At 49.6% G+C, this 12,419-nt stretch overlaps 1 protein-coding gene across 2 annotated transcripts in view; it reads right to left on the reverse strand.

Annotated features, from left to right (window-relative positions):
- Window positions 1-12,419, reverse strand: part of RETREG1 (reticulophagy regulator 1) — a 729,848-nt gene that overhangs the window by 365,243 nt on the left and 352,186 nt on the right. Inside the window, exon 1 of one of the 2 annotated variants that reach the window (XM_078687779.1) lies at window positions 6,505-6,854. The exons of the other annotated variant lie outside the window; for it this stretch is intronic. Coding sequence (XP_078543905.1) covers window positions 6,505-6,539 — 35 coding nt within the window. The 5' untranslated portion in view covers window positions 6,540-6,854. Of the gene's footprint in view, window positions 1-6,504; window positions 6,855-12,419 lie in introns of those variants that run through there. 2 annotated transcript variants of the gene reach the window in all.

The raw sequence follows: 12,419 nt of genomic DNA on the forward strand, positions 1-12,419 counted from the left end.
GCTGGCGGGCCGAGGTAAATTGCGTTCGAGAAATCGAGCCGCAAAAGTACCAGAGCTATCACCACCTGTATGAGGGCTGAGTGTGTCAGCGGGTGGGCAATTTTCTTGATTTTCCGTAGCTGAAAAAAACTGGAAGAGATCACTGCTCCTGCTCCTACCTGTCCTTTGAGCGAGATATCGCATTAAGAATAATCCCTAGGCTTTTAACAGAGGGGGAGGGAGTGGGGGGAGACCCCAGGTCCGCCGGCCAGTAATGCAGGACCCAGCTGATCTCGCTCTTCCCAGGTAGCACTAATTCCGTCTTGCCTGGGTTGAGTTTCAGGTGGCTCAAGTCCATCCAACGCTGGATGTGAGACATGGTCGCCTGGAACTCCGCCACAGAGTCTGGGGAACCTTGTGGGATTATAAGCTGAAGATCATCCGCGTAATTAAAAATTGTGATCTTCCTGTTTTTTAAAGGATGAATCAAGGGTCTAAGATATAAATTAAACAGTAGCGGAGATAGAGAAGAGCCCTGAGGAGCCCCACGGGTGTAAGTAAGTTTGGGAGCAGTGAAAGTTCCAAGCCTGACTGATTGAGTCCGGTCGGCCAGGAAAGATTCTATCCATCTGAGTGCGGGTCCTCGCAGGCCAGCCTGCTCGACGTGGTTCAATAAGATGTTATGGTCGACCGTGTCGAACTCTATACCCTACTGATGAACCCCAAATAGGGTAAAACTGGTCTGGGGTTACTTGTGGTCCGTTCGGGAGAGGGCCTCAGGTGGCAATTTGGACTGAACTCTTCCCGCGAGGAGCAGGGTTGTTGCCAGTGCTTAATTTGAGCCGGTGTTTTCCAGTGCTCAGCACCGGTACTTAATTGTCAACACTGGCGCTTGTGACAATCTGCCACAAGGTGGCGCTCTCCAGCTAATTCAGAGATGATCACAGCAACATTTAATTATTATTCAATATATATTAAAATGTACTATTACCTGCCGCCCAAGCCATTCTTATAGCTTTGGGGCCATGAAATAGTCCGAATTGTCACACTTGTAGGAATTCGATGGTCAGTAGTTATATTGTTACTACCATTAGAAGCATGGCAGGAGCAATGTGTGGTACAAGCTGCAGTGACCTCCTGGCAAGAGCCCTGCACTTTTTGCTTAACAAACTAAGCACTGGTCTGTAGTGATTTGCATAAGCGAGCCTCTCTCTAGAGAGGCATGGTAGTTGAGAAACAATTGACTGGAATGTGGCCCGGAGTGATTGCCAGTGACTGAGCCTAATTCAAGCATTCCATCCACCACCTTGTTGTTTTTGCAGGACGGCTAAGTGACTGTGGATGTAAACGCCGAGCAGTTTCTTGCACAGGGTGGCTGTGAGGTCAGTCCATTGAGGTATATGGCACTGAGATATGCACAAATGTGTGGGTGAGGGAGGTTGTACGACAGCATTGAGTTTCTGGTAACTGTGAGCCAGTCAATGGACGAGACAAAGGCGTAACTTTAGCGGAGGATGTGATCTCTAACAATACTGTTAGGTAAAATTGCAAATCATCAGCATACTGGTGGATCAGGACCCACTAGTCAACAGAGAGAACTCTCGTAGGTTCCATGCAGAAACTGGAGTATATGCCAAGATTAGCCCCTCTTAGCTCATCACAGCTTGGTATGGTGATCATATTAATCCCTGGTAGTGGTGTGTTTCCAAAGTTGAATTTATCTTCTACATAATTTTGTAGTCTTATTTGAGTAATCCAGGTACTTAATGTGTTAATCAAGACTACAATTCCCTGAATGCTTTGTTAGTGATATAAAAACTGTGAATTGTAAAAGTGGTCTTCTGGTGACATGGAACAACAATATCAGCCTCTGTTTGGTTACCAATGCCCCACCAGTATACTGGAAAGTGACTACTTCCCAATATTGAGACTGGGTAAGGCATATTTAACAAATAACGCTGCTAATAATAATATCGCTAACAAATAGTCCCCGCAAACAAAATTAAATATACTGTTTGCGAGAGCTAGCACCTAGGTTACACGAAGTATATGGTGAGGCGCTAGCAGCTCGTGTACTCCCAGACTCCATGAGAGAAGCCCTAATAATCAATTTATTGAAACCTGACAAGGACGAGGCAGTGTTGGACACTTACTGTCCTCTGTCGCTTATTAATGTAGACGTAAAAATATATGCTAAACTGGTGGCAAATACACTACAACCTCTTCTCCCTATGGTGGCCCTGCCGGATCAGTCAGGGTTTATACCCGGAAGAAGTACGACGCATAACATTAGGACGATATTTGCGGTCCTGCATTATCTCCACCCTAGTGTGAAGGCTGCCGCCATTTTCCTAGATGCAACAAAAGCATTTGACACACTTGAAGGGCCCTATTTATTCCTAGTGCTCGCGAAAATGGGCTTCAGCCACATGTTCATTAACCAGATTCGACTCCTTTATACCGCCCCAAAGGCAAGAGTGAGAGTAAATGGCATGATATCGGAATCCTTTCCCATCACTCGTGGTACTAGGCAGGGGTGCCCGCTCTCGCCCCTACTATTTGCCCTTGCCATGGAACCACTGGCTGCCAGGATTCGCCAACACCACACTGCTAGAGGTATAGGATTCAGCTCCAGAAGTTTACTTATTTCAATGTATGCTGACGATGTCACTTTGTATATTTCGAACCCCTCTGAGAACCTTGACCCTGTCCTCATGGAATTCATCCAATTCGGAGGACTGTCAGGTGTGTCCATTAACTGGACAAAGTCCGTCATCTTTCCTTTGACAGACGGCACACCCGAGGTGAAATCGGAATATCCATTGCGCTGGGAACCGGCGGTAGTTAAATACTTGGGCATCTGGATCTGCAGGAATATGCAGGATATTTGGAGCATGAATTTTGGGAGGGCAGTGAATTGGCTTGAGTGTAGGGTAGAAACATGGTCCCGGCTGCCTCTATCGGTGGCAGGTAAAGTAGCACTGTCCAAGATGGTGGTATTGCCAAAAACGTTATACTTGTTTACAAATATCCCGATCCCCCTCACGCAACATTTTTTTAAGTGCCTTCGCACGCTACTGCTGACCTTGGTGTGGTCTGGTGGGCAAGCCAGAGTGTCGTGGGCCCTCTTGACATTGCCATTGAGGCAAGGCGGTTTGGGAGCCCCTGATATGCAGTTATATGCGCTATGTGCACAGGCTCAATTTTTACATTTTTGGGTTCACCGTACGCCATACCAACCACATGTGGCGGTGGAAAGATTCAGTTGCTCCAATCTCGTTAGACGTCGCTCTTTATAAAAGGTCGACGTGCCCCAGAGCTGATGTAGACACTGCGGATATGCTAAGGTGGACTTGGAGAGAGTTGCAGAACAGAGCCCACCTCCCATTGTTGTTTGCCCCTGCAATCCCCTTGAGAGGAAACCCTATGCTGGCCTGCCTTGAGGATGGTGGAGGGATATTGGAGTTGAATGGTTCTCAGTTGAGGACATTCGCGGATTTATACCCTGAGGGGCAGTTCCGCCCTCCGCCTGTAGGAGACGGAGATGGTGAGGTGCCGTTTAGAGAGAGATTTGAGTACCACAGACTGAAACTGGCTTGCACTAAGCTGTCAGTGAATTTCCCTGAGGCCCCCCCAACATTAGCGGCACTGCAGGATATATTGGCGAGGGCGTCGCCACGAAAGCTGGTCACTAGGCTATACACTGCCATGCAAGAGCAGGCCTCGGTTGTGCAACCTAGATCATTCCAGCTGTGGGACATGGACCTGGACCCCCAGTTTTGGGATAAACAATGGGAATTCTGTTGCGAGCAATTGCTCGAGCTCTACCCGAATTATAGACTGCGACTAGTGCATTTCAAGTTTTTGCATAGATATTATAGAACACCGACTAGTCTACACCGCATGAATCTGCAACCTGACGCGCAATGTTGGCGGTGTGGGTATGAACCTGCTAACTTTATACACATGGCATGGAACTGCCCCAAGCTACAGGAGTACTGGCATGCGATTTTTGATGCTGTTAACCAGATCTTGGGCAGAACAGATACCCCGCTCCACATCAAGGTCTATTAGGCTCTGTGTGGGATACCCCACCCTCTGTGAGAAAGCTTCATGCACTCCTGCTACTGTATGCGAAAAGACAGATTGCTCTAAATTGGGGGAGGAAAAAGGTTCCTACATTTAAAGCATGGCTAGTGGATGTGACGTTTGGGCAGGTCCAACTGGGAACATACTGGGAACTGATGCCAGCGGCCTCCAGACCCAGGGACATTTGGAAGCCGTTTCTAACTTGGGCTAGAGCAAGGGTTGACTCCCCTGCCACTGAGGGCTCTTCGGGTCCCCCATAAACACTGAATAGCAATGCTGTCTGACTCTAGGGGGAGTTGGAGTCAGTGGGCCACCATAATAATAATGCAATTGTACTCCAGATGGGCTTGTATAATGTACGTACGGCACTTGATCGGACTCTTTCATAATGTAAATTTCAGTTGTGATGTTGTTCACCGGGGGAATGAAATGTATTTAGATATGTCGCCCTAGCTACTGCTGCTGTCTTGATTGTCTAATTCGCTGTTAATTGATCTGACACGCAGGGTGTGTGACCTATGTTGTAACTTGGTTAAATCCTTTCGATGCTGAATCGTGATGTGGTCTGGACCGGACCCTGTTCGTTTGTTTGTATAATCGTCTTTTGGATCCTATGACCTGATGTAGCTCGGGTGTAGGACATTTGGTACTATATTTCTGTGCAAATATGTAAGCTGTATTGTTTGAAAATCTCAACAAAGACAATTGAAAAAAAAAAATACATATATATATATATATATATATATATATATATATATATATATATTGTTTGTGACTATGCCTAAGTAGCAGAAGAAACAAGTTCACTAGTTTAAGGAATTAGGTTCTCCAAAGAAATGTGTCCACACTTAATCTGAAAGAGAGAAATTTACCAAAGCATAAAATCATAATTTTATTTAAAAGCCATCACATTTTCCTTGTTACCATTTTGACAGTATCAACGTGGTTAATCTGAAATGATTTAATATTTTCGATTAAATTTAGATTTCTGACAATTTGTAGATTTGACTATTACATATATTTGTGTTGGCAATATAAACAGATATCAATTCTAGTTACATCTTTCTTTTTGTGTTGAAATCTTTTCATTAACACATCAGTCAATGTTGATTGACAGCATACTGGGTGTACAAATATGTGTGATGATATCAGAACCACAACAGTAAAATGGGCAGAGATGGTAAGTGACCACGAACGTTTAGTAGGACAACAATGTAAAGAAATAGAAGGGGGTGGGTGCATGAGGATAAATAATGTAGCAAAAAGTGATAGGTTGGAATATATATATTTTTTTATGGAAGCCCCTTTGGGACAGAGGGAGTTGCCTGAGATTCTGGAGCAGAGAAATCCCCTCCGCATAGATTCATCCGATTACTGACTCCACGTGTGGGAGGCTAGAGAGAGAGTCTACTGAATGGTGGGCAAGCTCGATGGAATGCGAAATCGTGATCGTCACTAGGCCTAGAAGGAAAGTGCTGAATCACTTCCCTACAGCCATCGGTGTAGGCATAGCATGACTAATAAACAGAGATCTCTCTTAAACGCAAATGTTACGCAAACATATTTATAGTGCTTGTTAAAGCGCTGCATGCCTCCAGACCGGGCTCGGAGCGCTGCTTCTGGCACTTTACACTAGCACCCTCCAACAGCACTTTACACAAAAACTTGAAAAGAATGGAAATCAAGACATTCGCAAAAACAGATTCTGAGTGGCGTCTCTAGTAGTAAATTGTGGTCATTTGCGAAATGTTGAATTTGCACTGCAAAATAAACAAATAGAAGGCGCACACCGCTATCACAGAAACCCTTTCTATCGATAGGCTGGTGTCGGTATCGCACACTGGAGCAGTGTCACGCCTGCCTGGCATCCATGGGCACTCAGACCCCCACTAGGCTCGCACTCTTCATGATGTTAAACTTGCCCAAATCCCTTAGTCATTACTCATGTGGACACGAGGAACACAGACTGGAGTGGCGGGAGGAATGCGGGTTTACACAGGGAAGCACACTGTGTGCAGACATGCTGCGAGGTCTTAGCCTAACGCGGAAATCGATTGTAAACAAAGTTAATGAGTGTGGAGCGTGAGCTTGCTTTAGTCACAAACTTCATAACACCCACTCTGTTCAATCAGGATCAGGAACAAAGAAATGTATACAAATACGAGTGCGTTCTACATAAAAGTGTGTTCTACCTAGCGTACATTACAAACTGAAATACTTAGAAATTGCCACATTTGTCTGATGAGTTAAACGAGGTACACTGAGGAGGCCCAGGACAAACCTTCTGATAAAGTCGTAGCTGGGATTACAAACCCGACCTCCTAGTTCTGCAGTCTACAAGGTGCTGGAGCTCAACTTTCTTCTTAAGAATATTTGCATTTCTTCAACTACTCTTAATGCTAGCAACACTAACACGCAATAACAAACATGCCCTACCTTTCTCCTCGTCCGAAATCTTCGCTGTCAGGCATGTCAGCCTTTAGTGCGAGTGAAACACACCGGTGCGCAAAATAATCCAGAAATGACAGCCGCGACTGAAAAAGTGCGTGTTATGTGCCCAGGGCTGCACGCCGCCTGTGTGTGCAGTGCACGGACGCCGGCACCACAGTCTGTGTTTACAAAACTCCAGAGAGGCTTCTGGGCTTGAATGGATCCCGCACTGAGATACTCTGATTGGCTGCTTCTATAAATATAAATAAAAAAAGGTCACATCCTACTCAGGCGCCTGATAAGTGCAGTTGGGGTTGGCGACTGACCGACTGCCAAGCATTCTTCCGCTGTCATGTGAGTAGGAGACGCCCACGTCCCTACCTCTCGCTGCCGCCAAATCAGAGCAGGCGTCCTGCACAGGCAGGCATGCTGCAGGCAGGAACTGCGCCGGCTGCAGGCAAACAGCGAGCACGGCTCCTCCGTGTGAGTTTAACGGTGCAGAGAAGACCTTTCGATATGGGAGGGTGTAACGGGAAGTCTGTGAAGCGCTGGACACGCCCGCCATTTCAAGCACCGCCACGAGCCAAAGCAGCCTCTGCACATAAATAGCAACCGGCCAGGCGCCCACCTGACAGCGGCACGAGACGGGGCCCGAGGAAGCAGGTGCCGCGGCGAGGCGGCAATCGGTTCGCTCTTCGCCTGTCAGCGCGAGCATGCTGCAGGCAGGCCTTATATGGGATGTCACAGCTGATTAAACAGTTTGACAATGAAAGGATGAACTCGTCTCTCGGCAATTTGCACGTTAGTCGCATTTTACAGACATGGGATCTTATTCTGGAATGCTTAGAGTCGATTTCCTTTAGTACTCTTTTATATACACTTACGGGGCTTTGAGAATTGCCCCCGCACCCCTCCCAAAACAATGGGAATACAGTTGGAATATTCAGGGAATAGTCATACACAATTAATACAAACAGAAAGAGCTATGCCCACGTTGCCCTTTTACTACTCCTTGTACTTAGTTTAACTTATCTTCAATCAGGTAGATTTATCTGGACGACCTTCTTCACAGGGAACAATATTTGGATCAGCTGTTAAGCTACATGAAACTAAGTGCACTTTTTGGAGAATCTTGGTTTCGCTTTCAACAGGGAGAAATCCGATCTAATACCTGATCAATTCATGGCCATCTTAGGGTTCGTGATCAATTTGGTACAAACGACTCTCGGCCTTCAAAGAAATAAAGTAGTTAGTAACTGAAATAAATGGAGGAGAACCCTCTCAACGTACATGATCTTGCAGGGCAAACTAGCAAGAGTAGTGGGGCCTACAGTTATCATCGATTTAGCTGATTTTCTCCGAGCCTGAATCCCTCTGCCCGAAACCTTCCAACGCTGCGTGCACCAGGCAGCTTGCACACACTGGAGAGGGAAGAGAGAAGGATGGAAAGACCAGCAAAGGCTGACATACAGCATGTATTTAGGCATGACCCTGATAAGAGCTAAAGGTACATTATCTCTCCTTTTTTTATTTCAACATCTATTTTATTAAGTCCCATTCAGAGACACACAGAAAAAGGGGTCACATTGACACAGCGATAAGCCTACAACCCTCATGGGGCCGGCCGTGTCTTATAACTTGTTGCGCAGATTCTGCGTGTGCTGGTATGTTCAGTTCTTTTCGTCGTCGTGCACATCAAGGTCAGTCCAGAACCCAAGCAAGTCGCTCAATGGGGAGATCAGTAAGCGCAGTCCACCACGCCCCAGCGATACCCCGCCTTATACACCACCCCGAGAGGTGAGCAGTTACAAATAATTCAAACAGAAACAAACAACGGACCGTAGTGGCCCAACACTCAACCAGAAGCCTATAAGAAGGCAGCAAAAAGAGTAGAGACAGAAACTAGAGGGAGCAGAGAGGAAGAGAAGAGGGGATTAGGGGGGACAGCCAGGGCAGCGAAGACGAAAGAGCCCGGGGGGGTGGGGGGGAAGCAGCCAGCGGAGCACCCTTCAGAAGGTCCACTCCAGTGTCACAGGTTGCGAGGAGTAAAGGGGATCACCGCATCATCCACTAAATGCAACGCTCGCAGTGCCGGGGGCATATTCCTAGCATATTCGCTCCTGCAAAGATAAGCCACTAGAGGCCGCCAAGCCTTCTCAAAGCGAGTCGTGCGGGACTGCAGCCTAGCCGAGAGCAGCTCCATAGTGATGACCTGCCATAATCTGCCAAACCATATAGCTAGGGGGGGAGCCTCCACCTTCTTCCAATACAGGGCAATAAGTTGTCTGGCGGCACCCAACATTTGCATCGCTATAGTCCAGTCACTACGGGTCAGGGCAAGCAAGTCGGCAGGTTTAATTCCCAGCAACATTGTACTAGCAGCATCAGGCAGAGGAAATCCCAGCACCCCCCGTATGTGGCTCAACACCTCTTTCCAAAAGATAGCGATCACAGGGCAAGTCCACCAGATGTGTAGGAAGTCTCCAGGCACATGATGGCACCTCCAGCAACCGGGCGGCACAGAGGGGAACATCCTGTGCAGACGCTGTGGCGTGTAGTACCATTGTGTCATTACCTTATACGCGTTCTCTTGTTGTGGCATGCTGCGGTATATCGTAGGGACATCCCTCCAGAGGCGAGCCCATTGTGTCTGATCGATATCAATGCCCAGCATCTCTTGCCATTTTCGCTGATACGGGTGAGCAGGGGGAGTGTGTGGATGTTGTAAAATTCGATAGATCTTAGAGATGAGGCCCGTCGTGCCCGTGCCGGAACGGGCCAGCCGTTCAAACGGGGTGAAGGCCCGGGAGGCCCCCGGATACACCGCATCCGATAAGGCCCAATGACGCAGTTGGAGAAATTGCAGCTCGGCCTCCGGGGGAAGACGGAACTCGTCCTGACAATGGGCAAAAGACTTAAAGGAGCCTCCGTCAAAGAGATCTGTAAGGACTTTACAGTCCTCCTGCGTCCACCTGCGAAAGGCAGTAGTGCGGTTGGCCGGTGGAAACCATGGGTTGTCCTCAATGGGGGTGTGTGGCGAGGGGAAAGTCGTCAGGCCTCTCCGTACCGCCACATTGTCCCATATGTTCAGAACTGTCTTCGTGGGAGCCGCCAAATAAGCACTGGGGGACCGTCCCGCCCTATGGATCCAAGCCAAGTTCCAGATGGTGCGACCTGTGACCGCCCGATCCAGATGGAGCCACCCCTTCTCACTCCGCCTAATGCCCCACTCAATCACAAACCGCAAGTGGGCGGCCCAGTAATAGTCCACCAGATTAGGGCATCCCAGTCCTCCGCGATCTCGCGGAGCCATAAGGAGTGCCTGAGAGAAGCGGGGTCTCTTGCCCCCCCCAGATGAATTTAGTACAGTCCTTTTGCAAGGCTCTAATCTTCGGTAGAGGGATAGGTGTAGGAAGGCATTGAAATAGGTAGAGTATTTTGGGCAATATAGACATTTTGATTGCATTCAATCTACCCAGCCAAGAGGGGATAAGATGCTTCCACCGTTGCAGATCATTGAGGACGGATTTGCGACATTCCGCCCAGTTGAGTGCCGACCAAACCTCTAAGGAGGGAGTCAGGGAGAGACCGAGGTACCGGATATGTTGATCCGTCCATCGATAGGGGCACAACCGCTCTAGGAAAGGAATATCGGCCTGAGGGATCGTAAGGTTGAGTACCCACGACTTTTCGTGATTAATTTTCAAGCCGGAGGCGCCCTCGAAGGAGCAGAGCACTGTATGGAGCGCCGGTAAGGATTGTCGGGGCTCCGTGAGAGTGAGGATGAGGTCGTCCGCGTATAACGCTACCTTATGGACTTGTCCACCCATCTTAACGCCGTGAATGTCCGGATTTCGCCTGATCAAGTCTGCCAAAGGCTCAACCGCCAAGGCGAACAGCAGGGGCGAGAGGGGGCAGCCCTGCCTCGTCCCTCTTCCAATGGCAAACGGTTCAGTCAATCTCCCATTCACCCTGACCCGCGCCCGCGGCGCAACATAAGGTGCCATGATCCTGGCAATCATCTTTGGACCGAGCCCCATCTTACAAAGGACCGCTCTGAGGAACACCCAGTCCACGCGATCAAACACTTTCTCAGCGTCCAACGACAGGAGGCACGCCGGAATGCGCCAGTGGTGCACTTTCCCCACCAAGTGTGCTATTCTCCGCACATTATCGGCCCCTTGGCGGCCCCGGATGAAGCCCACCTGATCAGGGTCAACAAGGTCCGGCATGTGGGGATCAAGTCTTTTAGCCAGCACCTTCGTGTATATTTTAAAATCGGTATTGAGCAGCGCAATCGGGCGATACGACGAGCAGAGCACTGGATCCTTCCCAGGCTTAGGAATTAGAGCTATTTCCGCCATCCCCATGTCCGGGGAAGGACCCTGGCCATTATCGAAGGAGGCAAAGAGTCGGAGAAGATAAGGACTCAGTTGACCCCGGAATAGGCGATAAAAGGAGAGCGGCAAGCCGTCGGGGCCCGGCGTCTTCCCCAAGTTCAGATCTTTGATGGCCTCGGTCACCTCATCGAGCGAGATTGGCTCTTCCAACCGCTCCGCCGCGTTGGGATGCAAGTGCGTCCCGCCATAGTGCTCCAGAACCTCCTCCGACTGGGCAGGGGCCGGTGGAGCCGCCGCGTACAAGGAGGCGTAATAGTCCCGAAACGCCTCCATTTTAGCCTCCGCCGCCGTCGCCCGAGACCCGTCCGGAAGCATCACGTTCGCTATGTGGGATCTGGCCGCCTTGACCCTCAGTCGTCTCGCCAAGAGTTTCCCCACTCTATCCCCTCCGTCAAAGTGCAAGCGCTTCAGAGCCAAGAGACAGTTCTCCGCCCTGTTCGCGCGTAGCATGCGCAACTGAACTCGTAGATTGGCCAGGCGTCTTCGCGTCCTTAGCGTGGACTCCTCCTGATTCTGCGCCTCCGCCGCCCGCAGGTCCGTTACCAAGCTTTCCTCTACCGCCCTCTTCTCCCGTGCCCTCGCAATCTCAAGGGATGTGATATGGCCCCGTATCGTAGCCTTAAAGGCGTCCCACACTACTGGGAACGGCGTCTCCGGCAGATCGTTGAACTCAAAGTAGGAGGTAATGGCCATGCGGATGTCGTCAACCGACGTTGCATCCCTGAGGAGGTGCGGGGGTAGGCGCCATTTCCGTTCCCTAGGAGGGCTGCTCCGCGGATCCCTAAGAAGCAGCTCCACATGCGCATGGTCCGAAATGGATATGTCTGACATCTCAGCATCCACCACATCGCGAAGCAGATCGTGAGATATGAACACATGATCAATGCGAGAATAAGAGCGGTGAGCACTAGAATAAAAAGAATATTCCCTTTTTTCCGGGGAGAAGTAGCGCCACGCGTCAAATAGACCCAAGTCGCCTATCTGTTTGCGAAGTGCCAAAGACATCGCCCCCGCTCCATGAAAGGAGCCCGCACTCCGGTCCATCGTAGGGCACCACACCAGGTTAAAGTCGCCCCCGAGAACAATAGAGGGCCCACCCCGGAGGACTTGGTCGCGCAGAAGATCTCGAAGGAAGCGATCCTGTGCCAGGTTGGGCGCATACACATTGCACAGCGTAAGACGGCGAGAACCCACCTCGACCGAAACCCTGAGGAAACGGCCATCACCACCCCGGAAGAGCTTGTCAGTACCTCGCCTGATGCCAGCTTTGCACAAAATTGCCACCCCTGCCGTTTTCGTGTCCGCTGCCGCCCAGTATTGGAGGGGGTATCTAGGATGCGCCATGCGCCCAGTATCAGCCTGGAGAAGGTGGGTCTCCTGCATGAAAATGATGTCCGGGTCATGCCGCAGGAAATAGTGCCAGATCTGCTGGCGCTTATTAGGTGAATTAAGGCCCTTAACATTGAGTGATAAAATCTTAAGGGGTCTGGTCACATCACTCGCCATTGTAGGGATCCCTGG

This window comes from Lissotriton helveticus, chromosome 4_1 (assembly GCF_964261635.1).
Source record: "Lissotriton helveticus chromosome 4_1, aLisHel1.1, whole genome shotgun sequence".
Taxonomy (NCBI): domain Eukaryota; kingdom Metazoa; phylum Chordata; class Amphibia; order Caudata; family Salamandridae; genus Lissotriton; species Lissotriton helveticus.